The 27383-nt window shown below is 30.9% G+C and overlaps 4 protein-coding genes and 2 long non-coding RNA genes across 7 annotated transcripts; 4 read left to right on the forward strand and 2 right to left on the reverse strand.

Moving 5' to 3' along the window:
• Positions 1-1665: 1665 nt before the first annotated feature.
• Positions 1666-4930, forward strand: LOC140178304 (uncharacterized). Its single transcript, XR_011870996.1, has 4 exons — positions 1666-2091; positions 2946-3055; positions 3168-3271; positions 4308-4930. It is a non-coding gene; the product is annotated as an uncharacterized lncRNA (long non-coding RNA).
• A 132-nt stretch (positions 4931-5062) lies between these two features.
• On the reverse strand, positions 5063-6594 carry LOC112736397 (uncharacterized). The gene is made up of 2 exons (XM_025785838.3): positions 6102-6594; positions 5063-5497 (listed from the first exon to the last, which is right to left on the reverse strand). The coding sequence occupies exons 1-2, from the start codon at positions 6444-6446 to the stop codon at positions 5177-5179; spliced, it is 666 nt and encodes a 221-aa protein (XP_025641623.1). The 5' UTR covers positions 6447-6594; the 3' UTR covers positions 5063-5176.
• Positions 6595-7780: 1186 nt separating this feature from the next.
• Positions 7781-9458, forward strand: LOC112718154 (sugar carrier protein C-like). Its single transcript, XM_025770045.2, has one exon. It carries the CDS (start codon positions 7908-7910, stop codon positions 9456-9458), a length of 1551 nt encoding a protein of 516 aa, XP_025625830.1. The 5' UTR covers positions 7781-7907.
• Positions 9459-10823: 1365 nt separating this feature from the next.
• LOC140178308 (uncharacterized) lies at positions 10824-14392 on the reverse strand. The gene is made up of 2 exons (XR_011870999.1): positions 13771-14392; positions 10824-13176 (listed from the first exon to the last, which is right to left on the reverse strand). It is a non-coding gene; the product is annotated as an uncharacterized lncRNA (long non-coding RNA).
• Positions 14393-16667: 2275 nt separating this feature from the next.
• LOC112736416 (plant UBX domain-containing protein 9) lies at positions 16668-21699 on the forward strand. The gene is made up of 11 exons (XM_025785866.3): positions 16668-16834; positions 17496-17572; positions 18087-18507; positions 18601-18684; positions 18825-18914; positions 19387-19509; positions 19612-19821; positions 19908-20027; positions 20592-20735; positions 20994-21050; positions 21427-21699. Exons 1-11 carry the CDS (start codon positions 16751-16753, stop codon positions 21532-21534), a joined length of 1518 nt encoding a protein of 505 aa, XP_025641651.1. The 5' UTR covers positions 16668-16750; the 3' UTR covers positions 21535-21699.
• A 2201-nt stretch (positions 21700-23900) lies between these two features.
• Positions 23901-25847, forward strand: LOC112721302 (uncharacterized). Of its 2 annotated transcripts, none has more exons than XM_025772376.2 (2): positions 23901-24035; positions 24460-25847. In XM_025772376.2, the coding sequence occupies exon 2, from the start codon at positions 24699-24701 to the stop codon at positions 25674-25676; it is 978 nt and encodes a 325-aa protein (XP_025628161.1). In that variant the 5' UTR covers positions 23901-24035; positions 24460-24698; the 3' UTR covers positions 25677-25847. The 2 variants fall into 2 exon arrangements, with proteins under 2 accessions (XP_025628161.1, XP_072070444.1); XM_072214343.1 differs by having other exon boundaries at positions 23952-24668; positions 24870-25847.
• The last annotated feature ends 1536 nt before the right edge of the window (positions 25848-27383 follow it).

The following is a 27383-nucleotide window of genomic DNA, read 5'->3' on the forward strand; positions in this document are numbered from 1 at the left end:
AGTGAAGACAACTCGATGAGGTATTTTATAGATGTGATGCATTGTAAACGATTGTGGTAAGAGACAATTGAATTGGAACATTAGACGATAACAACAACTTAGAGTAACAACAATTAATAAATTATTAAAAGAATAATATAATAGAATGAGTATATGAAAAATATTATAAAAAATTATAAATTGTACCTTAAAAGGATCAACTTCAATAAAAAATGAAGAATACATTCTTATTCTATAAAGTAGTAAAAAAAATACTAAATATAAAATTATGAGCTGACTCTCAAATTTAGATGTATGTACGACAGAAAAATACTATTTATAGACCTTAGTAAAACAAAAATAAATAGGTAAATTAATTACTATTAAGGCAATTTGTTATTATGTACAGTAATTACGCATTATAATTGATAAGTAGTTTAATAGTGCATTAAATATTGATTTGATATAATTATAACGAAGCTATGTTCTTAAATTAGTATAATTATATATTATTCATTAAATATTAAATATAATATAATAATATAATTATAATAAATAATTTAGAATAGATGAAAAATTTTATTCGTTTTGGAGGGAAAACAGACTCACGAGAGAGTGACACGTCACCCTTATTAGCTGGGGGGAAAACCCAGTTTTAGTATATTAAGTAGATGAGCTAAAATGCTCATAACTAATGTTTATATATGTTGGGTCTTGGGCCCACTTAGGCCCGGTTCATTTATTTTTGTCCGTTGGTCCAATTTTGGGCCAAAACCTTTAAGATTAACGCTCCAAATCGCACTTTAAATATTTCTACCTCCCCTAATCAAAATTCCTCATTTCTTAACCTTATTTACTCATAATCAATTTTCTCAGCTGCAGTACCAGACAGATCTCAGCCGGTACTGCCATTCAAAATTTCACTGCGCGCTTTTACGCAGAAAACTATGTTTTTCGATTCGGAAAAATTCACTGAATTCAAATATTATATTTAAATCATCAAATTCCAATTGCCAAATTTTCCAACCATATTTGCTCCTATTTAACTTATTATTTAATTAATTTCGGTTAGATCGGGTATTACATATATTATTAGGAAAGTGAGTTTATAGCTTAAAAAATTATATTGTGACCTAACATATCCCCTTCGTTGAGTCATGTATGTTTTTTAAACTATCCAAAACTCGAAAAATTTAGAATGAACACAAAGATCTAAGTTGCACCCATTTTTATAGCTTTCAAACACATCTCGAATACTATGCCTGGTATTTGGTTATGAGCATATCTCAGATACATAGTACTCGATTTGCGCATTTTTTACTTATCCGATTGCAACCGAGATGTACCTTTAACATAATTTTAGACACTATATCGGAGATATGATATACTCTATAGATTACACAATTTTATAAATATTATATTTAAATTATTTGAATAAAAAAAAATCTCCAATGATGAACGTACACTTTTTTCCTATCACTTGTGTGTGCAACTAACAAATTCATAAAAGTGGTAAGAATTTCATCATGATTGGTGAGAAATCCTGAGCCATGTTATGTTGTCTGGGAAGTGGGAGAAAAAAATAAATTAAAAATTGAAGAGAATCATATCCACAAGTTCCACCAGTGAAGTCAATGGTGTTTTATTCCTAGTCTTTAAGTCGTCTTCTTCTCTAGTTCTCTTATCTATAACATTACTCTAGTCTCAAACATCCTAGTACAAATCAGAATCAATATTCATCGTTACAATGATGTCTAAAGACATTACTAGTTTTGATCCAAAACAAACATCAGTGCCCATATCATACCCACTCAAGACATTGAAGGAGCTTGAGTCTCGCTCCTACTTAGACTCCTTTCCCTATCATTTCAACAAAGCCTCTGTTCCCCTTATTCAAACTCCAACTTCTTCTTCTAACCGTGGCAAAATTCTAGTGTGCCATGACATGGCTGGTGGGTATTTGGATGATAACTATGTCCAAGGAGGGACCATTCTGATGCCTACTCCTTGTGGCATTGGTATCTAATTGATTCCTTTGTCTACTTCTCTCATAATCTTGTCACTCTTCCTCCTGTTACTTGGACTAACACAGCTCATCGCCATGCTGTTAAGGTATGCATACAAATTTTCAATTTTATATGGTTATGTACGTGTATCTATCTAACAGTTTAAACTTTGAGATAAATAATTTTATAATATAGTATTAGAATTTATTATGATTAAAAAATTTAAAGTTCGATTTTTATTGTTTTTAAGTAATATTTACATATACGGAACTAACAGTTTAAGAAAAAATTCTCTAAAATGAAATAATTATAAAGTCAAAAAATAAAAAGATTTAATTCTTATTAAATTTATAATAATTTATTATCTTAATTTAAAGGTGATTAGACTCTCATTTTTTCAGTGTTAGGCTTCGATGGATGGCTGGTAAAATTACATTTTTATCCTCTCAAATTATGCCATATTATATACCTATGACTTAACCTTTTCATGATATACTTGGCATTTAACCTTTGGAGTTTGGAGTAATTTATCCCTATCTAATTTGATAAGTTATTTTTCTTCACATTCATGATACCTATTTTATTAGGAAAATGAGTTTAGGGCTTAAAAAACACTATATTGTGATGTTCTGTCAACATTTTTTTTAGACTAATTTGTCAATGTGATACATTTTTTTTAAAGTATATTATGATATTATTATTTTTAAATTATTTATTCATGTATCATTCTATTAATTATTTTATTTATTTTATGAATTATATACTAATTTAAAATTTTTATATTAAATTATTCATTTATTTATAAATAATTTAAAAATGATAGTATTTTCGTAATAAATACATGCATATTTTTGCTAGGAAACTGAAACATAATTGTTTTTTGAAAACCTTTGACTAGAGTAATAACATTTTTTGGTAATCGATTCAATAATTTATATAGTAGTACTCAAATTATTGCAGCTAAATATGGAGGTAGACTTGGACAGTGTTCAGATTCCTAATCTGAAAGAGTTTGTCAACTATTTAACATTAACCATGCATTCTTCGGTGCCTGGATCACTATTAATTTGGTGAGTATTAATTTCAAGGTGAAAAGATCACCATTTCTTTTGATTTTCTTCACATTAATTAATGATGCTGCCTAAAATTGATGCTCATACTTTAGTTTTCATATTCATGTAGGTACCACAGCTGATGGTAGCTTAAATGATCAGAATCAACTAAATAAATACAATAAGCCTTTCTTTGATATATGTGATGGAATATTTGCCAATTATTCCTCGGAGGTAATGCTTATGCTCATACAATACATTATGATGTTTAAGTTTTTTTTGTGTTTGCTTCCATATCACGATAAATTTATATGTACTGATATAATAAAAATATGGACAAATTAAAATACGTTATGTGAATTATATTTTTTACGTTAATAATTATTTTTTTAAATACATATCATATCAATACTTTTATTAAATTACCTTTATACTTTAATAAAAATAAAAAATAAATTTTATTTAATTTTAATAAAAGGATTCAAATATCTTTTTCTTTTGTATTAGACAAAACCAACCCTAATCCTTTTAATTTAATCAAAATTTAATTAACTTTAATTTTATAATTTTATATATAAATCAATTTAAAAGTCAAAACCAAAATACATTTCATTATTCATATACACTATAAAATTACTTTGTTTCTAATGAATCCTAATCTAATTTCTCCTGCCCCATTCATACAAAAAAAATATATCTAAAAAATTGTTATCCATATAAACTTTTAGGTAATGTTTGTTTTCAGAGATTGAGAGATTGAAACTCAGTATTGTGTTAGTTGGCCAGAGACGGTAACTAAATTTTCAATCCCAAGACCTAAAATTTCAAGACACAAGATTAAAATTTTTGAAGACAGAGACTGAAATTTTGATAACATTTCTTCTCAAAACACTTTTATTTAACTTTTCAAATTCCAAATTTACCCATCAATTTTTATATTTATCTTACACAGAACATAATATTGAGACATAACACTGTTCAATACATTTTACACCAACTCAATACAGAGACTTAATTTAGTCTTTGTCTTCCAGTCTTATTCTCTCAATTTTAGTCCCCCTGCCAAACACAGCCTTATCGCTCTGTCTTCATTCATGTTGTATTCACCAAGTTGTTGGATGTCGTCTTCAGGAACCAGAGCTATTTAATTTATTTTGAGTTTATTCTTTTAATTTTTGTTTCGTTTAACCTTCTAATGTCTTATGTTGCTGTGTATACTCGATCTGGCTAAATTAGTTCCCGCATATGCAAATTACCTATGGAACTGTAGGTAACAAAGTGGATGTTAAGCAAAGGTCAAGGTAAGGACTATGGGAAGCTATTTCACATTATTGAATGCATTAGCAGAAGATGATCGAATCCATGAAGCTGAAGAGCTTTGGACGAAGTTATTAATGCAGTATATGGAAAGCTCCTCGTAAATTCTTTGATAAAATGATATCTGTTTATTACAAGAGAGGCATGTATGACAAGATGTTAAGGATATAGAATGGAGACACTCTTGGACAAGAAGAGCATGCTTTTGAAACTAAGGTACTACTCTACAATGGGAAAAACCAAGATGTGATGTTCTTCTCTAGCCAGCATCAATGAACTTTCGTAGTCATGATTATAATGTCATTAGTTGATGGCTATATACCAAGTCTGAAGATTTTAGCACTTGGCACAGGAATTTATGTTCTACCTCATATAATGCCACGGATTAGCAGTGAATCATCTTGTGCTGTTGTGCATACTTTTCTTTTTCAAAATTGGAAAACAAAAATGTTATTCTTAAAGAATGCAAGTCAAGATGAGTCGTTAGAAAGCAAATTATTTACCATTTAAATGTAATTGAAAAACTTGTTTGAGGCAAGTTTAGTTTAACTTCAATAAAAACTAGCTAATTTTTGAATGGACAAATTTTTTATTCTAAAAATAGACTCTTAAAACATAAATTTTTTCAGACTGCCAATTTAAATGATTTTGTTTAGAACATTTCTTTTAAGAGTTTAATACGATATTAAAGCAAAAATAATACAATAATTAACCGAAAACGTTAAATAAATAAATATTGAATAGGCTGGTCAAGCATACATAAAATTATCTTAGATTTCAACAAAACAGAGATCCACCCCTACTAGAGAACTATTTTATGCTCTACTGTCTCCACTTTCCTCCTCTTCCACTCCTCCCTCTGCCACCTTTTTTCCCATGAGGACGCCTTCCTCCACCCCTGCCGTCTAATGCCTTGTTCTGATCAGATTTTATTTGCATCTCTTCTGGCAATGGAAGAATATGATCAACACACTTCCGAAAGCTGAAATCTTCACTAGTGTTGTCCTCCCTGATGAGGAAGAAGCACCTGCTCTTGTAGATCGGATGATTGCGGACTTGGAAGGCAGAGACCCCTACACCAATCTTCTTGTGGGACTCAACATGCCCTTTCTTAAGCAACTCCAGCAACACAAGATGCTCATACTGATACATAAAAGAAAGTCATTAATGATTCAGTAACATGTACACCTTCAGAACTCAGAATCTGGATACATTTCAAACACCAATTTAAACATCCAATAATTCAATAACTTCATGCAAATATGCAGTGAAACTCTGTTGCCAAAACTACCGCACTGAATATCAAATCAAGAATGCATGCATTGAAACAACTGGTTCTTCTAATGCATAGGTAAGGCTGCTCGTCCCTCCTAAATCTTTAATGTCTTAATAGAAAGATTCGAAAATCCAAGTGAAAATTAAAGAGTTCAGGAATGTCCAGAAAGTATAAACATAAATTGGATATAATATAGGTAATCAATTAGTGAATGAAGGTATATAAAACACTTTGAAAGAAAGTTAACAGGCCTAAACAGAACCAAATTTGGGCTTCTTTCAATGCTCGAGTGACATGTATAATATTTTTTAACCTCTGGACCCTCCCTTGAGAAAACTATAATCTGCAAAACCTGCGAAACTTTACCTAAATTTTGCTCCAAATATTAGCAGAACTCAATCGATATCATTCACAGATTCAACTAATCATAAATAAAATGAATCGCGATATTCCATTTTGTTTTGGATATACCTTGTTGATGTTGAGATGGTGAGGCCAAAGATGAAGGAAGTTGTAGAAGTAATTGAACATGTCAGAGGAAGACTGGAAGCTCTTGGGCCCCAACTTCACGGCTTCTTCTGATCCTTTGGGTTCGTCAATCTTCTCCAAGCGTTGTTCCTCTACGGACTTCTCCTCAGTCTCCACCTTCTGCTTCTTCGGAGCGACAACGTCGTCCTCCTTCGTTGCTTCTTCTTGTTGGGCATCCTCTCTGGGTCGCTTCTGGTTCGGGTCGGCGACATTGTCGTCCTTCTCGAGCTCCATGTCGACAGCTGCGGCGCTGGGATCGACGGGTTCCGGTGCGGTGCCTTCTGCCATTTGTGTTACGGTTTTGAGAGAAAAATAAAACCCTAAATCGATTCAAAATTGTAACAGTGAGGACTCAAATGTGGTAACTGCAAGAGAGAGTGGAAGCACCACTCCGTTTTTATATTAGGCTCCGTCATGACTTGGTACTCAGAACTTCAGAAGAGATGTAAAAATTAATATTAGTTAATTAAAAATTATTTCTCTAATATTGGTCAATTTCTTCATTGTAAATTTTGTTCTAACTTCTAACCGCCTTGTTTGATAGTTTAAAGTTAGGCCTTATTGTTTAAAATTTAAGATAAAAAATAATTTAAAAATTAATTAATCTTAATTAAAAAATTACGATTCTTATACTAATTATTTTAAATATCTGTATAACATACAATTAATAGTGGATTTTCTTTTTATTTTAGCATGTAAATATCGGTTTTGAGTAAAGAATTTATCCAATTTAAATACTAATTTTGGTGCGGTTTGGATTGAAGGATTTTTTTTTTAAATCCGATCCGATCCATCCAATTTCAAACGATTTGTATTGGATTGGATTTGATTTGCGATTTTGTAAATTAAAAAAATTAAATATATATAACAAATTTTATCATCAAATTTTAAATAATCAACAATGATATAACAAGTCTCAACAATATCTTAAAAAGCTAACGATAACATAACAATAAAAAAAAAAATTATAAATTAGTTAAAATAAATAAATAAATCACATTTTGAACATAAAATATTTATTAAATAATAATAATACATGGATAATATAAAAATGTATAACAAATTGAACATGTTATAAGTATAATTGTAAATATAATAATAAAATAATAATATTATAGCACATTGTGCGATTTGAATTGAATTGGATCGGTTATGAAAAGTAGATCCGAAATCCAATCTGATCTAGTAGTTTACAAAAAATAGAATCCAATTAAATTCGAATTAGTACGATTATTTGGATTGGATTGGATAAACAGTTTAATTTAAATCAGTTTGAATTTGAACACCCCTCATATATAGTAGTGTCCGAAAATTTTTAATAAGATAAAATACATTTAACAATATTTTTTCTTATTTTTAAAATTAAATTTTAATTTATTCGATAACTTGATTTTTGTTTTCTTATGTTATTTAAAATTAATTTAATATTATCTATTTGTATTAGATATAGATATAGATAAATATCTTTCAAATATTATTTTAAAATGCTAAAAGATAGATTTACTTTGAACTACTTATTAATTTAATATTTAAATAATTCCTTTCAGAATCTCCTATATATATAAGCACCATAGTCTTTCCATTCTTTCTCCGGTGTGATCTCAAATCAACTACAAACCTAACACTAGTTCTTTCCTTTCTTTTCTCTTAGTCATATCTCTCCCTCATCACCAGTGATTCCTTTTCTGTTCTCCCTTGTTAGCAACTCAAAGGGTTCTGTCCCATTCCATTCAGCCATCGAATATTACAATGGCCGGTGGACTCATTGGAAAGGGCACTGCCAATGGGAAGCAATATCCGGGAAAACTGACTTTCCGAGTTTTTGTAACGTGCATGGTTGCTGCATTTGGAGGACTAATTTTTGGATATGATCTTGGCATTTCGGGTGGAGTTACATCGATGGATCCTTTTCTGAAGAAATTTTTCCCAGACGTGTATGCAAAGGAGATGAACATGAAGCCATCTGACAATCAGTATTGCAGGTTTGACAGCCAGATTTTGACACTATTTACATCCTCCCTGTATCTGGCTGCTCTCGTGGCATCACTCTGCGCGTCTTCCATCACTCGAATCTTTGGAAGGCGTCTTACTATGTTGTCCGGCGGTATTCTGTTTCTCGCCGGTGCCGGCTTCAATGCCTTTGCTCAGAAAGTCTGGATGCTCATTGTTGGTCGCATGTTGCTTGGCTTCGGAATCGGATGTGCCAATCAGTCTGTTCCAATCTATGTCTCGGAGGTTGCTCCTTACAAATACAGAGGAGCCCTTAACATGATGTTCCAATTGGCCATCACCATTGGAATCTTTGTCGCCAACGTCCTCAACTATTTCTTCGCCAAGATGAAGAACGGCGAAGGCTGGCATTACAGCTTGGGTTTCGCGGCTGTCCCTGCCGTCATGATCATCATCGGCGCAATATTTCTCCCCGACTCGCCGAGCTCCTTGATCGAGCGTGGCAAAGATGAAAAAGCCAAGCAAGAGCTGATCAAGATTAGAGGAACCAGTGACGTGGACGAAGAGTTCAAGGACCTTGTTGAGGCGAGTCAATCATCCATGGCAGTGAAACACCCATGGGCCACTCTCTTGAAGAGGCATTATAGGCCTCAGCTCGTGATGGCCATAGCCATTCCTTTCTTCCAGCAGCTCACCGGCATGAATGTGATTACTTTCTATGCTCCGGTTTTGTTCAGAACAATTGGTTTTGGCAGCAACGCTTCTCTTATGTCTTCCATGATCACCGGTGGCTTTAATGCGCTTGCTACCTTTGTTTCAATCTTCACCGTTGATAAAGTTGGAAGGCGCAAGCTCTTTCTCGAAGGTGGTGCTCAGATGTTTATCTGTCAGATTGTGATAACCGCCGCGATAGCAAGTAAATTTGGAGTGGATGGAAACCCAGGAATGTTGCCAATATGGTATGCGTTCTTTGTGGTGGGATTTATATGCATCTATGTGATGGGATTTGCATGGTCATGGGGTCCTCTTGGATGGTTGGTTCCTAGCGAGATATTTCCCCTTGAAGTCAGATCTGCAGCTCAGAGTATCAATGTGTCGGTTAATATGATTTTCACTTTTGCGATTGCTCAAGTATTCACCTCCATGCTCTGCCACATGAAATTTGGCCTCTTTATCTTCTTTGCTTGCTTTGTTTTGGTTATGAGCGGTTTTATCTATAAGTTTCTTCCAGAGACCAAAGGAGTTCCCATTGAAGAGATGTCTGTTGTGTGGCAAAATCATTCTTATTGGAAGAAATTTGTCAAATCTGCAAGTGAAGAAGCTAATGCCAAGGTGGATAACTCATGTTAATTAGATCCTTTAAGACAGTTTCAATTTTAGCTTGAGTTTGTCTATAGTTGGTTCTCTAAACTTTTTCTTTTAATTAGAAAGTAAATATAGTGACTTAGACTTTACAGTTTTTTAAGATTTCTTTTCTATTTTAATAAATAATTCACTTGTTATTAAGTTTTGGATAAATTTACATAAATAAAATGAGTAGATTCAAATTTACTGTATTATAACAATTGAAAATGCTTTACATATCTATGTAAACAGCAATACTCTACGGGCGGATTACACATTTATATATAAATCGCTAAATTGCTAACGAAATTTATGTATAATTCACTACATCCTATCGGATTATAAATGCGAATAATCATACAGAATTTGCTGTATTTCTTCGTTGGATTATGAACAAACTAAATACTGGAATTCGCTATTGGCTATTTACGAACATATGAGGTCAATACATAGAATGACAAATTTAGTGTAAAAAAAATAGCAAAAAAAGAAAATATAAAAATGACAAATTTTATGATTATTTTGTTTTTTATTTTTTGTTAAATTTTTGGTGATATTGTACAATTTTATAATTGTTGTTCTTGTATATTATTATTATTATTATTATTATTATTATTATTATTATATGAATTAGTGATTCCATTAGATAGAACAAATTAAACAAAAAAAACGAACCATAAATAATAATAATAATAATAGTGAATGAACCAGTGTGATGCACGGAAATAAATGATTTGGGCTTAATGATACAATAATTTATGATTACTTTCCATAAAAATTGAATTAAAGAAAGAATGCTTCATCATAATAATATATGAATACTCCTTTCTTAAACCAAATTTGCATTCATGAAGATACTTAGTCAAAATCTTAGCAGAACTTTCTAAACAATATGTCATGTGTCACCAAAAAATCTTGCAGGTTTGAGTGCTGTAAAGCGAAAACTCACCAATATGCCTTTTATTCCTTACTGAATGTACTATTTCTATACTTGGTAGGAAGAAAAAATAGAATTTACACTAAAAAAGTCGAAATTGATAAGTGCTACATAACACTGACTCATTGTGCCTTTCCACCCTGAAGATGCACACATCATTTTCATTACCATGTTGCCTCATGCATATGGAAGGAAAAAAAAGTGCATGACCCTTGATGACATTAACAATTCATAAATAAATACATATATGGAAATCAGTACATTTAGTTAATAACTTTTATTCAAATATCAAAACATATACATATAAACTGGTCTGACAAATTCGCGAATCCTCTATATGGTAATTAATTAGGGAAATTAGACCTTGTTAGTGACAAATGATAAACAACTGAGAGCCGTGAGTAAAATAATACTATAGCTAAAAAGATACACAATGGTTAAATATTGGAGTAAGATTAGAGAAAATATGAAAAAGATCATAATTCTGCAAGTTACATAGAGAAGGATTATATAGATTATAATTTGATTTCACTTTTAGTAATTAAGCATGCTTGTTGTTGCTGCTAGTTGGGGTAGCAGCAATGTTACTGTTATCTCACTTTGAAGAATCAGAAGCTATTGTTGATTTGTGGTGTAGAAGCAAAGTTGGAGGTTCCATTGCTCTTTAGCAATTTGAAGGAAGAAACTGGTGGTCTCTTCTTGCTAACTGAAGGCAAAGCTTCTTGATTATAGCTTGAACCCTACTGAAATAACCAATATTAAATCAATATTATGATCTTAATTCATTTCTCTTCAGTAGCTGCTGCCACCTCAGCTTCATTTAGCGACTTATCATGAATGCCTTCAATTTTACCTGCTGCTTTGCTAATTGCAAATCCATCCCCATTTGTACCATATAAGAGAAAAGTCGATATGGAATTTGAATTTCACTGATTAAATCAGAGAATGCACATTGCATAGTATTTAAGATATAATAACATTTTCAAATTTTCACATCCAAAGTTGCATGCATCCACAACATCTATGCCACAATCACATATTAAATAATACTAAAATTAAGAAAAAAAAGAAAGGTACTTTCTGCACCCCCAAAATCACAAACAAATGCATCCTTTATGATAATACTTTCTACTAAGATTTAAACATGAAAATTCTAGAAGTATGCATATAATTCAAAGGCACATGGACACATCAACGTCATACAGATATATCCATGTCAAAATGCAACCGTAATCACTATCCCTATTTTCCCCCTAATTTTGATTAATAAGAGAGATATACCTATCACCAAAAAGATGTAAAAGTTAATAAATATTACTCAAATTCATATTTAATATCATCAACTCTCAACACTACCTAAGAAAATAAGCTAACTTGTATGCATAAAAGGATCATCCTATATTCAAGCAATGTTTTATTTAAGGGGTCAAATTTGAGATATATCCTAACTCTCCAAAGACAACCTATGCAAGAAACCCTATCCTTTCCTCAGCAGATTAAAGATAAGCAAGGTGCTATATATGTTAATAAAACCAATTTGGTATACACTTCGAGCACACTATTAAACTTGGTAGAAGCAATGATAAGATGACAGAAATTAAGAATAAAATACCTTCCTTTCACCAAAACCTTCACTATTAAAAGAAAGAATTATAGGCTATAGATTCCAAAGTTTTAGTCTACTGAATGTCTGAATTTAAGATAAGTAATATTGTGAAGATGGCCAGTAATTACCAAAAACAAAAGGAAGCTTCTTACAACTTCAATCTTTGGCATGAGTTAGATGAAGGAAGCAGTTAACAAATGAATGATAGAAGTATCTGAGATCTGGCGGACATTGGGAATCAAAAACTGTCATAAGCTAAAAAAAAAAATGTGAGATTCAAAAGTCTAGCAATTGTTACCGTATCACAAATTTGAAATGGAAAACTTTCTAAATGAAGATTAAAGGTTGTATTAATTATATATTCAGCTCTATGAAAGTTCAAGAGCTTGGAATATAATCTGGACAAAGCAATTCATGAAGCCTCTATATAGTAATTCTTTAGAGAAATTAGACCTTGCTACTGATGAATGGTGAACAACTCAGCCATGAGTAAAATAAGCTAACATAGATAGGCAGAGAAAGTTGGATGATCAAATTAAATAACCATATATGAGAAGTAAAGACATTTAACCGTGACGGGGAGGAGCATTCAGAAGACTATGGCAGAACCAACAAAGCCACTCCCTCCTATAACTACAATCTATAAACAAAGATATCTAATCTATGTAAGAATGCTTCAGCTAAAGAATGTGTATTACACCAAATTATTAAAGGTTTGCTAGTGAATAAACCGGTGCGATTACTGGCCAAAGATTGAAGTTGTAAGAAGCCTCCTTTTGTTTTTGGGTAATTACTGGACATCTTCACAATGTTACTTATCTTAAATTCAGTAGACTAAACTTCGGAATATATAACCTATAATTCTTTCCTTCAATAGTGAAGGCTTTGGTGAAAGGAAGGTATTTCATTCTTAATTTCTGTCATCTGTATCATTGCTTCTACCGAGCTTAATAGTGTGCTCGATGTGTAGACCAAGTTGGTTTTATTAACATATATCACACCTTGCTTATCTTAATAGTGTCTATCTTTTATCATTTTTAAAACTAAAAATTATTAAAGTTACCTCCTTAGCATCACTTGTTGCAAATAGTTTTCCTTCAAACTCAGCTACATCCATAGTTCAAATCTCGCCATAATCTCGAGAAGAAGAGTGATGGCTCAAAAGATTCCGCAGTAACATCCTGAAAGGAGGAAAAGAAAAAAGTTAGAACCAACAATGATATAAAGTAGAAACACTTGTTCCTCAGAAAGTATAATTTCTAAATCTGTTCAGAGAGAAACACCTTGACCACCTTCTTTTAGAGAGGAACCAATGATGAACCTTATTTATATAATGGTATCATGAACATAATATTATTTATTTTTATTTTTTATAGACATGGCCAAATAGATTTAGAAACTATGATATTGGAAGAACATATATCGCCAAACCACAACAACAACATAAGCAATTCAATATAATTAGCTAATACTTAATAGTAAATTCTCAATAGTAGTATACGTATAAACATAGGAGAACAGAACAACCATGAGCAATATTAGAACAGAAAGACCACAATATTAACAATAGAAACAGAACAGAAAATATTCAATCACATATTTCCTTGTCAAACACAAAAACTCGGAAATTAAAATAAATAAAACCGTAATATAAAAACTCCAAAATTAAAATCCAGAAACTACACCAAGAAAATGCAAACCATTGAAAATCCGTTTACCCGTTCTCTATGTCAAACATAACATAATGATCAGAGAAATTAAAGCATTATATTTACATTTTTCAGCGAGAGCTTGTTGGGCAGTCCCTTGTAAAAGCCCAGAATACCCACAGTTGTTGCAGCTTCCACCACGGCCTCCGCCTCTTCCGTGGTTATAATATGTGGCCATGTGACCAATCCCACCGCGGCTGCAGCAAGCACCATCGCCACTGCCTCCTCCTCCTCCGTATCCACCATCACGCGCAACAACCGCGACCACCACTGCCATAGCTCTTGAATGGCTCTCGCCTAAGCCCTTGAGTACACGCACCGTTTGAGGGGAGATCGTCGTCGTTGCCGGAGTCGACGTCTTTGCATCGCGATTAAAATGCACAATGTGCACGAAGGGATTATATAAAGGTGAGGGAATGATATATGAAAGAATGATCCTGGAAATTTTTAAGTTTTGAAAATTTTGAAATGTGGGACAAAATTTGAAAAATATAGGATGAAAATGGGGTGAACGAGGAAAATGTATACGATTAAGTAACAATGTGGAAGGAAACATATTGTGCATTTTAAGCATATTTGTTACTGTTTATTCTCTAACACTTAAGTTTAGATGTTGGAAAGAAAATGAAAAGAAAGAAAATAGAAGAAAAGAAAATAAGAAAAAAAAATAAAAAAAAGTTGAGTTATTTGTGTGTTGTTTGGATGAATAGAAAATGAGTATTGTTAAGAAGTTAATGGTCTAAAGTTTTAATATTACGTTATGAAACTACTTATTTTAAAAATTTAATATGGTAGAAAAATGTAACACTAATGATTATATCTCTAATAGTTTCTTATATTTTCTCATAGAATATAGATAGAAAAAAATAGAAAAAAAATTTCTTTGTTTGAATGAAAAAAATCCTAATAATATAAAATTATATTAATATTTTTATTATAAAATAAAATATAAATATTTTTATTTATTTATATTTTATTTAAATTATTTATCTAATATATATAATATTTAAATATAAATTTTTATTATAATAATATATTAAAACTAAATTTATATTAATATTTATTAATAATAATATAACTAAGGGTAGTATAGAATATACAAAAGTATAACATTTTTTTTTTGTTTTTTTGTTTGTGATGAAAAAAAAATCTTTTTAGTAGGACTCACACAAAAAAAAAATTTCCTTCTTATTTTTTTCAATAACCAAATAAAAAAATATTATTTTTTATCTATTTTTTTTCATTAATTTTTTTTATTTATTTTCTACTAAACCAAACATAATGTAAGTTTACAGGTTGTACGAAGCTGACCTGTTGAAGCTTGTTTTATTAACGGGTTATATATAATTTTTTTAGTTGAAACTATTTATACTAATTTCGACAGGTTAAGCGGATTGATCCGTTTATTTTTTTTAAATTATTTTTAAAAAATAAACTACCTTTAGATCAAATATCTTAAACAAATAATTTATTTAGATTAATAGATTAAATCAAAAAAATATTAACAAAAAAATTAATATTTTTTTATAAATTTAAATGAATTATTCATTTATTCTATATGCATACTAGTTTATTTATGGTCTATTTGAAAAATACCAAAAAGCTAATTTTTTTAATTTTTGATTTATAAAAAGTTACATTAATAGTGTTTAGTATAATTTTTTAGATAAATTTTTAACTTTTCAAAAAATTATTTAAGAACTTTTGAAGAAGTTAAAAAATGTGATTTTTTCTATTTTCAAAAGCTATTTTATCACTTTTATTTAATACCCAACTTTAAAACAATAACTTTTATAATAACTTTCTAAATACACAATAATTTATTTAAGAGTTATTATTCATAAAAGTTTTTATATTTTAATTTTTTTTTTCAAAAAAACTTATTTAAAATATTTAGCTAAACTGGTTCTTAATCTGCAATTTTAGATTAATCATACTCAATTCGTATAATATTTAAAATTAGAAGGGTCGAAAAAGATCAAAATTATCGTGTAAACCATTTAGTTTTGGCACTATATAAAAGTTTTTAATATGAATGGAAGGAATGGATAGAAAATCTTAATTGTATTATTATGATTTGAACTCTATATTACTTCATGTATAAGATATTACTATTTATAGAAATATAATGACATATTGCGTAATTTATGATACACGGACACGGGACATGATACGATACAAAATATACTGACACGTAAATTTAAAAATTTTATAAGATATGTAGATATATATACATATAAAATATAAAGTATCTTTTAGATAAATCGTAACGATATTTTGATATTTTACTGATATTAAAATATAAATTAATTTTTTAATTATTTTTAATGTTTTATTTTAATTATATCAAGTATTTAAAATACTTTTTGTTATAATAAATAATAATATATACTATATCTAAATTTATTTTAAGAATATATGTTAAGAATAAGACTGAATATATTGACATATGATGATATTTAAGTGTGTTTAAATGTATCTAAAAAAATTTTTATTTTCTATTAAGATATAGTTTAGACACAATAAATACGTGTGTTAGACAAATATCAATAAATATCGTATTCAAAATATATCTAACATATAAACATAACAACTCAACGAAATATCTATACTTCGTAGTACGTAACTAAATTGATAACTAAAACAGAACTAAGTCAACTAACTGTATATAGCTAACCAAGTTTTTTAAATTCTTGATCTTGATCTTTGACATTTATATAAAAAGTAATTAAATTCATAAATAGTGAATATATTTTGAATGTATCGAATAACATTAGTAAAATTCATTTTTATTATTTTTTAATTAAAAAAGTAAAATATAAAATTTCAAAAAGTAAATTAGTAAAAGTCCCCCAACTGATGGATCGGTGCCACGCGTCACACAGAGAAATGCTGCACAACGACAAAACATAAAATTAAATAAAAAATATATATATAAAATGGCAAAGGTGGCGCGAATCTCCATACTTGACACTTCACAGTGACACTACAGTACTACACTCTCTACTCTCTCCACCTCCTCGATCTCGATCTCGATCTAACTGAAATGGCAACCCCATCCCAAAGCGCCGTCGCTTACTTCATGCGTATGACCGGTGCACCGGAGTTCGTCGCCATCCAAAGACTCGAGGTAATAATCTCTTTTCCTTTCTTAATTTTTCTTTTTTGGCTTTTTTTTTTCCTTTGGATTTAGTTACTTTATGCAAAGAACATTTGCCTAATGAAGAAACTAAGAATATAGTGGAGTAAAGAGAACGAGAGATTGAAGAACCGAAAATGTAATTGATTTGAATTACTAACAATACAAAAACGTATCTGTTGCAGTCATAGACTCATAGTCATAGGACAGTATTTATAGGCCAAGAGTCTTTTCCAAACCTCTATCTGTGGCAGCATTCAACAAATTTCTTGGCAAATTCAAGGTCACTTCAAGAGTGTCCTTGAATTTGAAGGGGGATGATAGAGATAAGCAAATCAAGATTCTGTTTCTTGGACAGATTCTGTTTCTCCAAAGTCTTGACACTTTCTTGATTTGGCTAGTTTGGTATTTAGTGATTACAATATAGAAATTCAGTTTGGTTAGTTATCGGGGTAAAAGAGTCTTAGCCTAATACTGTCCTATGACTCTGCAACAGATACGTTTTTGTATTGTTAGTAATTCAGATCAATTACATTTTCAGTTCTTCAATCTCGCGTTCTCTTTACTCCACTATATTCTTAGCTTCTTCACCTAATTATTATCATATTTTGTGACATTTTTTGTTTGTAACAACATTGATGGATTTTGTTAGGAATATGGAGGCAACGTGAATGAAGCTATTAATGCTCATTTCCTGCAATTGGATAGTAATGTTGATAATATGCCCACGTATGTATGAGTATGACACAATTGCAATAGTTTTTCTTACTGTTTCCTTTCTTGCAACCTTAATTCTATGTTTGGATATTCATTGTGAATGTAATTGAGTTAGCATTTGGTTCTTGTTCTAAGATAGAAGACGGTGGGACAATAGAAATCGTACTTTAAGACATTTTTCTTGTGTCCTATTTGGAAAATATAGAAATTATCTTGAAAATTGTTTGGATATGGAGACAAATTTAAGTTTTTGTCTCGATCCCCTTCTTCGAGCAAGTTTTTGTTTCCTATATTTCTCTGTCTTGTGTGTCTCAGGACAAACAGTAACCAAACACCAGTGTGTAAGAATGGTACGGGATATTTATAGATTTCATATTACTGTAACTTATGCAAACAACTGGAACCTAATATGATTTAGATCCAGCTCATTTCATCACTTTTCATCAAGTAGAAATGTAGTCCAAGATCACATGCATTTGTTTATTGATTTATTTTATTTTCTTGTGAATGTGAATAAATTACTTAGTCAGAGGCAAAACCTTGGTGGTGGTGGTGGTTCTCCGCAGTATATTCAGTCTAATGTGAATGCCAATAATCAGAACCGTGGTTGGTCGCGTGGGGTAATGCCTTTCCTCAATGCTGCTAGAAGGTTTAGACCTTCACTATTACTTGATCCAAATTATAGGAGAGAACTCAGAGATTCATACAATGGGATTGGTGCAAGTAGTGATAATGTGCCGCATACTGTTTCCACAAGTCAAAATGTAACCGGAAATTTGTATGGGACACATGATTATCACCGTAATGACTATAATTTAGGACAGGCTAACACCTCTAAACATGTGTCTGATAATGATGTCGAAGAAGCATTGATTCAGGCTGCAATTGAGGCCTCAAAGAATGATAGCAGAGAAAGGTCTACATGGGAACAACATGGCGATGTTAATGTATACCCATCTCATAAAGTTGACTCTTTCTAAATTATCTGTGGTTTTTTATGTTCTTTTGAAATTCTCCTTGACGAAACATTAATATTTCAGGGTTCATTGGATGATGAAATTCCTCGTAATCATCTTCAACAAGAAGATGATGATTTAGCTCATGCACTTTCACTGTCCATAAAGGTTCTATTTATTATTATTATTATTATTATTATTATTATTATTATTATTATTATTATTATTATTATTATTTGGGACCATTATATTTGCACTAGTTAGATCTTTGTGATTCCTAGTTCTAATTCCAATCAATTTGAATATAGACTGCGGAGGAAGAAGAAGCAGTTCGGGAATTTATGGTTAAGGAAATAAGCAAGACACAGGAAAGCAACAGCAGCAGAAGCACAATGGAGGTGCATGTTTTCCAAGCTTGATACTCTTTTCATATCCACAAACAGACCACATGTGTGCATATTGTTTTTTTTCTTTTTGTATAAAAATGGACCCCCCCCCCCCCCCCCAAAAAAAAAAAAAAAGAAAAAGTTCCATGTTTCAATTAAATTCTGTTGAGTTCATATGTTTGGCTTCTCCAAGAGTCTCATCCTAGCTTTGCTGGTGTTTACCACTGCAAATTCTCTTGGACCATTTCAAGTTATGGTTGTGCCATAGATAGATGGAATAATACTTTCCTAAATCTGAAATGGAACTAGGAATACTCTAGTATATAATTAAAGTTGGTTGGGTTTACATATCTTGTGTGCTTTTGATGCACTTTAGAAGTTTGTTTCTTGGAGGATTTATGCAATTAGGTAATCCAATCTCACTTGGAGATACTATATGTTTTTCTTTGCTCTTACGAATTTATATATATTTTTTCCAAGACAGCTTGGAACATCATCAAATCAAAATGTACCTAGAGATGTTGCACAGCCAATCATTGGTCATCCATCGAACCATTGTTCTGCTGCTCAACTTAAAGGAACTGAAGACGTCTTCATTTCAGACAAGGTACTGTTGGGGACCCTAGATTGTTTTATGCATGTGTGAATATTCAGACCTAAAATTTATTATTGTTATGCTACTACTTTTTTCCCTTATTTTGATATGCAGTGGGGTGATATTTCTTCTGATGAGCTTAATGAAGCATTGATGCTTGAGGCTGCACTTTTTGGTGAGACACCCACTCACAGTTCTCAGAGAGCTTCACCTTTGCCTGATCTGCATCATCATCCAGAGAACAATATCAATCCCAGTACACAGCGTTTATCCAGTCCAATGTCACAATTATTAAGTGACACTCAGTTGCTAAGAAAAGAACAGGTTTTACATTCCTTCTTGCAATGGTTGTGAGATCAACATTCATGAGTCATGACAGGATGCCATGACATGTCAATGTTTTGATGCAGGATGCTGCTTATCTAGCATCACTACGAGCTGATAAGCAGAAGGAATTGAACTCTTTAAAAGAAGCTGAAACTCATTGCCTGAGGGAAGAAAAATTGTTGAAAAAGATTCTTGAAACAAAGGTAGCACATTTATCTGAGTTAGTGACTTGTTGACTTTGGCCCTTCTATCCTATATTCCTATGGAGCTTTTTCAGTCCAATTTACTTTTTTCTTAAAGGATTGGATTTTCTGCTTTCTTAAAGCACAAGTAATTATAAAGAGTCTCTTTTTTCTTATGCTTATTGTTTTATAGTGTTTTAAGTTGCCACAATATTATATAATTGAGGTTTATGTCATTATCTTGGAGTTTGGATTTATTAGAAACTAGTTGAAGCAACTCAATTTTTAGCCATAGTTCTTTAGGTGTACTCTTTTGCACACTTCTTTTTCGGTATTGAGAATTGAGATCACTCAAGATATTGAGTCTTCTTCTGCACGGATATTGAATCATATCTCCCACCTTGGTTTTCACTAACTTAGTTGGGTGGATTGTGGTATGGGGTAGCAGTCTTAGGATTTGCAATTTTACTGAAAGAATTCTACTTGTGATTATATAAATGTTCTGTTTTCTTATTATTTAATGGGAGGATTTCTTGTCCTTCGATAATAAAACTTCACTGAGTCCTGTATTCCTTCTGGTTTCAGGAATTGGAAAAACAGCTTGATAATAAAGAAGTTAGGCTTTCGAAGGAACCACCAGTAGATGATGAAAATGCAATTACTATAGTTGTTCGGATGCCAGATGGTAGTCGCAGTGAACGTCGCTTTCTCAAATCCGACAAGCTTCAGGTAACTGTTTAATTAGGGTATGAAGGCTGTAGCATTCTGAATTTGTGATGCTTGTTCTTTACAATCAAATTCATTATGCTTTTTTTAAATAATGGGTGGAATCTATGTAGGGTGTAGTATATGTTTATATTTCTTCACAATCATATACACATACTGCTCATCTTCAAAGATGAACATATACACTAAAATCATATAATCTGTTTCCCACCAATCATTTTTCTTCTCGCGTGGACTAAATGTCATATTTCTACCTTGTAGGCCCTTTTTGATTTCGTAGACATTCATGGAGCAGTGAAGCCTGGAACCTATAGAGTTGTAAGTGTTTCCTTCCTATATTTTGATTTACCTTATTTATGCCATGGCTTTTTACAATTTTGTCATTTGAATGAACCTCAATTTTTGTTTACTTGGCGAAAAAGAACCACGAGTTATGGTTCATCAAACTACTGTTTGTTTATGTGATTCGTTAATTTTGTGTTCTTTCTGCACAATATATCCTGAAATACAAAGGCTGAAATGATGATGTCACATTTTTTCCCCATTTGGTCTTGATAAAACGCATTTTGAACCAAATTTATTGTTATTGGGACAGTATGTGTAGATCATCTTTTTTTCATTTATCTAGATCATATGGTCTATGTGACTAAGATAAATAAAATGATCTTCAATCATTGCTTGGATACTTATACAGGTAAAGTCATACCCGCGATGCGCTTATAGCACCAAGGATGGCAAGTTAACTTTTAGTGAAGTTGGCCTTAGCAGCAAGAGTGAGGCATTGTTTCTGGAGTTTATTTAGTTTCCATCTAAGTTCCTGTAAGTACCCTGATCTGTATTTGTACATATAGAGTAGGACAAAACAAAACAGGATTTCTCAGTTGGCAATATAGTGTAAAGAGGTTAACATTTGAGACATATATTCATTGGACACTGAGGGCCAATGGTATCTTTCTGTCTATACAAATCTCCTTACTAGCTTTTCAAGTATTATATTCGGATGGATGGCAGTTAGCAAAATGTGGTTGATGCTTTCATGATGATGTTCCGGAATCTCCTCTTGCATCATTCATTACAAATTTAGAGCGATTAGGTAGAGAAGAGTATATTACCAAAATGGTACTTGAAAGATTTTGATACTGATAAAAAGATTTTTAAAAGATGCGAAAGACAAAAATAATCTCGAAAGATTTTAAAATTTGACAAAAACACTCAAACATAAAAGCATGACGTTATAGTGGGTGATTTTGTGAAATTTTAAAATCTTATACAGGTTCTACAAGACTTATTATTATTATTTTATTTCTTTAATCTCTTATACAATTTTTTTATTAAGTACATTTTAATATATCTGATTAATAAAATTAATTCATAATTTTATACTATATTTTTATTCTCAATTCATTTTCCCTAACTCTTTTTTTTTTAATTATTAACAAACTAAAGAACACCTCAAAATTATATCATGGAATGGAACACCAACATTCGAAAAAAATCAACAAACAAATAATTAATTGGTTTTTCAAAGTTTTTGTAGTTTGTCTATATAAAATATACACTTTACTACCAAATGAGGAGAAATATACCGAAAATTAATTATATTGGATGATAAAGTGTAAAACAAAGCTACTTATTATATTTTTAAAACATATTTAAAAAAAAAACACTCTTATAACTGTTACTCTTTTTACCCTTTTCTATTATTTGATAATACTTTTAATATAATTATATTTTAAGGTCATATACTTAACTTTATAAATTTGTTTTTATTTTATCTACCAAATAATAAAATATAAATTACTAATAAAAAAGACAAAAAATATTACATATGACCAACTTTGTTAATTAATTTTTAGCTATACTTTTTTAGTGCAGCATGGATCACCTCTTTATATAATTGTGCAGAAAAACATGATTCACAAAATTTAGATAAAAAAAAAAAACTGAAACTCAGCCTTATTACAACAAATAAAATAAATAATACTAAAAATAAACCTCTTATTTAAAATATCATTTGTATTGTTCAATTAAAATAAAGTTCTTAATTTACGAACATCTCTTTTAAAAAAATATAGTAGCCAACACAAATACTAATATCTTCAGATAAAGATCATATATCAATCAAGACAATATAAAAAAAATATAAAAAAATTCAAGAGACATCTTTAGATAATAAACTTATATACAAAAGTGGAACTAAAAACATATTATAAAACTCATATAAAAACATATGAGAGGAAGAACAAATAATCAATTTCAAACAAAAGAAAAAAATAAAAAAAGAACAATCACCATATAAAAAGATTAATTCTGAGAACAAAAAAATTCCAAAAATAAAAATAATAAATAAAAAATATAATTTTATATAACTCTAATATCAAATATTTATATTTTTTAAAAAATAAACAATACTTCACTTTATATTACCTTTTACTTAAATAATTTTAAATTATATATAATTGTCAAATTAATGCTTTGTAAAATTTATACATTAACTCAAAAATAATATCACACTTTTAAATTTATACTAATATACTATAATTAATTTACTTCTGCCTCGAATAAGCTTAATACTACCTTCAGTCGATGAATTGATAATTGAATAACGGGAATCATTTAGATAAAGACAGATAAAATATTTTTTTATAAAAATATTTTTTAGTAACTAAAGTTTATATATATAATCAATTAAATCGTGTTATTTTTACTAAAGTTATATCAAACAAATTAATTTAACCAAAAAATTGATAAAGTAGATCTTAAATCAATCTAAGTTAATCTTTTTTATAGAAAATAATTATAATAATTTTATTATAAAAAATAACTAAAATACTCATATATATATATATATATATATATATATATATATATATATATATATATATATATATATATATATATATATGTGTGTGTGTGTGATGACTGACGAGATAAAAAAAATCAGAGTTAAAAATTATGAAAATTAATATATATATATTTATAATAAAAATATTTTAGTTATTTTTATAATAAAAATATTATAATATTTTTTATAAAAATTCTTATTTAACATCAGTTAAAGATTTGATTTATACTAATTTTTCGATTAAATTAATTTATCTAATCTAATTTTAATAAAAATAATATAATTTTAATTATTAAAAAACATCTAAAAAAAATATTTCAGGCGTCTTTAACGATTCTTTGAATAATTGATGCTGCCCTTACTCGGGTGGAACTGTGGAAGCACTCTTCATTCTTCAACTCAGCGCATTCCATTTTTACCATACTCCTCTTGATTGCAAGAATGGTGTCATTGTTAAGGTATGCTCTTCAAATCCCAAATCTCTCTCCTTATTGTGTTCTCCACTCCGCTCTCCGTCTTTGCTTCCCTTCAACTTCATCCCTACACTCTCACTCTCAGCCCCACTCGCTTGACGAAGCTGTTGATTCCTTCACTCGCATGCTTTCTAAGCGTCACCCCCCATCCATCATTCAATTCACCAAGATTTTGGGATCTCTTGCCAAGACCAACCATTTCCCCACCGCCATTTCCCTTTTTCAGCAATTGCAAGCCAGGGGAATTTCTCCCAACTTATTTACTTTGAATATCTTAATCAATTGTTGCTGCGGCATGGGTCGGATCACTCTCGCTTTCTCTGTATTCGCCAAGATTCTCAAGATGAGTTTTCAGCCTGATACCATAACATTGACTACCCTCATTAAAGGTCTCTTTCTCTGTGGTAAGGTTGAAAAAGCACTGCACCTTCACGACACAATGCTGGCTCAAGGATTTCAGTTTAATGAAGTCACTTATGGGACGTTGATCAATGGGCTCTGTAAGACCGGACACACATCAGCTGCTATTCAAGTGCTGAGAAAGATCCCACGGCATGGGATTGTTCCTAATGTCGTCATGTACACGCAATTATTGATAGCCTCTGCAAGGTTACACTTGTAAGTGATGCTTTTCATTTATACTCTGAAATGCTTGCTAAGGGAATTTCTCCCAATGTTATCACATACAATTCTCTCATTTTTGGACTGTGTCTTGTGGATCAATTTAAGGAAGCCATTGATTTGCTAAGTGATATGGTGCTTAAAAACATTACTCCTAATGTTTATACTTATAATACTTTGATTGATGGGCTATGCAAGGAAGGAAAGATCAAAGATGCTAAGAGTGTGTTGGCTGTAATGGCAAAAGATGGTGTGAAACCAGATGTGGTTACTTATAACAGCTTAATGGATGGATATTGTTTGGTTAATCAGGTAAATAAGGCAAAATATGTATTCAACACAATGCCCCTAAGTGGAGTGTCACTTGATGTTCAGAGTTACAGTATCATGATTAATGGCTTGTGCAAAAGTAAAATGATTGATGCAGCCTTGAATCTCTTTGAAGAAATGCGTAGTAAGTACTTGGTTCCAAATACGGTAACTTATACCACTATTATTGATGGCTTGAGCAAATCAAAGAGGATCTGTTGTGCTGTGGAGCTTTTTGAAAAGATGCATGATAGAGGTCAACCTGCTGACATAGTCACTTACACTTGCTTGTTGGATGGGATGTTCAATGCCAAACAACTTGACAAGGCACTTATGTTATTCAATCGAATGAAAGAGAGTTGCATTGATCCAAATATAGATATATACAACGTACTTATAGATGGCCTGTGCAAAAGTGAAAGATTTGAAAATGCAAAAGAGATTTTTCAAGATCTTTCCATTAAAGGCTATCATCTGAACACAAGAACATACACTATTATGATAAACGGGCTCTGCAATGAGGGCCTACTTGATGAAGCATTGGCTTTAATGTCTGAAATGGAAGATCATGGTTGCTCTCCGGATGCTGTAACTTATGAAATAATTATTCGTGCTCTGTTGGAAAAAGGTGAAAATGATCTAGCGCTGAAACATCTTCGTGAAATGATTGCTAGAGGCTTATTGAAAAGGCAATAGGAGAAATAAATCAACTCAAATTAAGAAATTTTCTGTTGTTGTGGAAATTTGTACAGAACTTGGTAAATTTTATACCTATTGGGTTGGAGGATTTGGAAGATGCCATGAAACTCACTATCACCTTGATTTTGGTTATCTCACTATTATTGAATTAATTTTACACTTGTGTTATTGGCTGATTTTTGAGTCTCTGTTACCATGGCTATCATGCATCCTGTTTCGGCGGATATTCCTAGTTTTTTTTTAATAATGGGTGACATCAATATACAGATGACGGAGGGTGTGCAGTGTGCGAGATAAGCAGTTTAGTGAGGATATGCTCATTCTGGATGTAACTTTGGAGATTATTCCTTCACTATCATACATTCTGCTTATCTCCAAATATGAACATATATACTCTACAATCATATAATCAATTTGGCACCAATCATTTTTCTCCTTGCATGGACTAAATTTCATATTTCTACCTTGTAGTCTCTTTTCGATTTCGTAGACATTCATGGAGCAGTGAAGCCTGGCACCTATAGAGTTGTGACTTGTGAGTGTTTCTTTTTCTATATTTTCATTCACTTATTTATGCCATGGGTTTTGACAATTTTGTCACTAAAGTTGTTCTATATGGTCAGCTGTGGTGTTTCGTATAAAAGTTGATTATGTTGTGCTTTTATTACCATGAGTTTTATGAAGGGTGTCTATATTAATTCTTGACTGCATATGTTCTAACTGACTTGAATGAACCTCAATTTTTTGTTTTTATGGTTCATCAAACTACTGTCTGTTTTTGTGATCCATTAGTTTTGTGTTCTTTCTACAAAATATATCCTGAAATACAAACAGTTAAATGGTGATGTCACATTTTCCCCCATTTTGTTTAATAAAATGCATTCAGTTGAAACAAATTTTGTTACTAGGACAGTATATCTAGATCATATGATCTATGTGACTAAGTAAGATACATAAAATGATTTTGATAAACTGCATTTAGTTGAAACAAATTGTTTCAGGAGTTGATTTAGCATTTTAGTTTCCTGTAAGTACCCTGGTCTGTATCTGTGTATATAGATTAGGACAAAACAAAACAAGATTTCTCAGTTGAAAGAGATAAATGTGATTGGTCCTCTCTCGAGTAACATACATTCATTAGACACTATCTGTCTATAGAAATCACCCCCTTAGCTTTTCAAAAATTATATTCCGAAGGCAGTTAGGTAAATGTGGTTGGTCCTTTCATGATCTTTCTGTAATTTCCTATTGCATCATTCATTGCAAATTTAGAGCGATTAGGTAGAGAATAAGTACCATTGATTTGAAATTAGTGGAATAAGGGGTGGAAAGGTTATAGGTGCATCTTCAACTATGTCGAGGTCAACTCAAACTATGGAAAGGGCTCCATTCCCTCCTCTCCCCCAATTCTCTCTGGGTTTAAATGGTCGCAAAACCTACGTAAAACTACCTTAGCATGTTATAAGTAAGCCACTTATGTTAATTATCATTATTGACATAAAATTTTATTGGGACAATATTAATTAAGTTATAAGTTAATGAAAAATGTTGCTTAATCCTAACATAACAAAGATGTATTTTACACTTATTTGATAGAAATAAAAGATGATATTGATGCTAAAGCACCATTTAAATCATTAACTAACTTTAAAAATAGACCACTGGTATCAAAGTCTATATGGTGGTGTCTTTTATTTTTATTTT

Source organism: Arachis hypogaea, chromosome 2, assembly GCF_003086295.3.
Source record: "Arachis hypogaea cultivar Tifrunner chromosome 2, arahy.Tifrunner.gnm2.J5K5, whole genome shotgun sequence".
In the NCBI taxonomy this organism is placed as follows: Eukaryota; Viridiplantae; Streptophyta; class Magnoliopsida; order Fabales; family Fabaceae; genus Arachis; species Arachis hypogaea.

Coding starts and splice junctions, on each gene's coding strand:
- LOC112721302 (XM_025772376.2), top strand. CDS start 24,699: ATGCTTGCTAAGGGAATTTCTCCCAATGTTATCACATACAATTCTCTC.
- LOC112736397 (XM_025785838.3), bottom strand. CDS start 6,446: ATGGCAGAAGGCACCGCACCGGAACCCGTCGATCCCAGCGCCGCAGCT. Junction 5,498..6,101: donor ACCATCTCAACATCAACAAG/GTATATCCAAAA, acceptor TTTATGTATCAG/TATGAGCATCTTGTGTTGCT.
- LOC112718154 (XM_025770045.2), top strand. CDS start 7,908: ATGGCCGGTGGACTCATTGGAAAGGGCACTGCCAATGGGAAGCAATAT.
- LOC112736416 (XM_025785866.3), top strand. CDS start 16,751: ATGGCAACCCCATCCCAAAGCGCCGTCGCTTACTTCATGCGTATGACC. Junction 17,573..18,086: donor AATGTTGATAATATGCCCAC/GTATGTATGAGT, acceptor TAAATTACTTAG/TCAGAGGCAAAACCTTGGTG. Junction 18,915..19,386: donor GCAGCAGAAGCACAATGGAG/GTGCATGTTTTC, acceptor TTTCCAAGACAG/CTTGGAACATCATCAAATCA.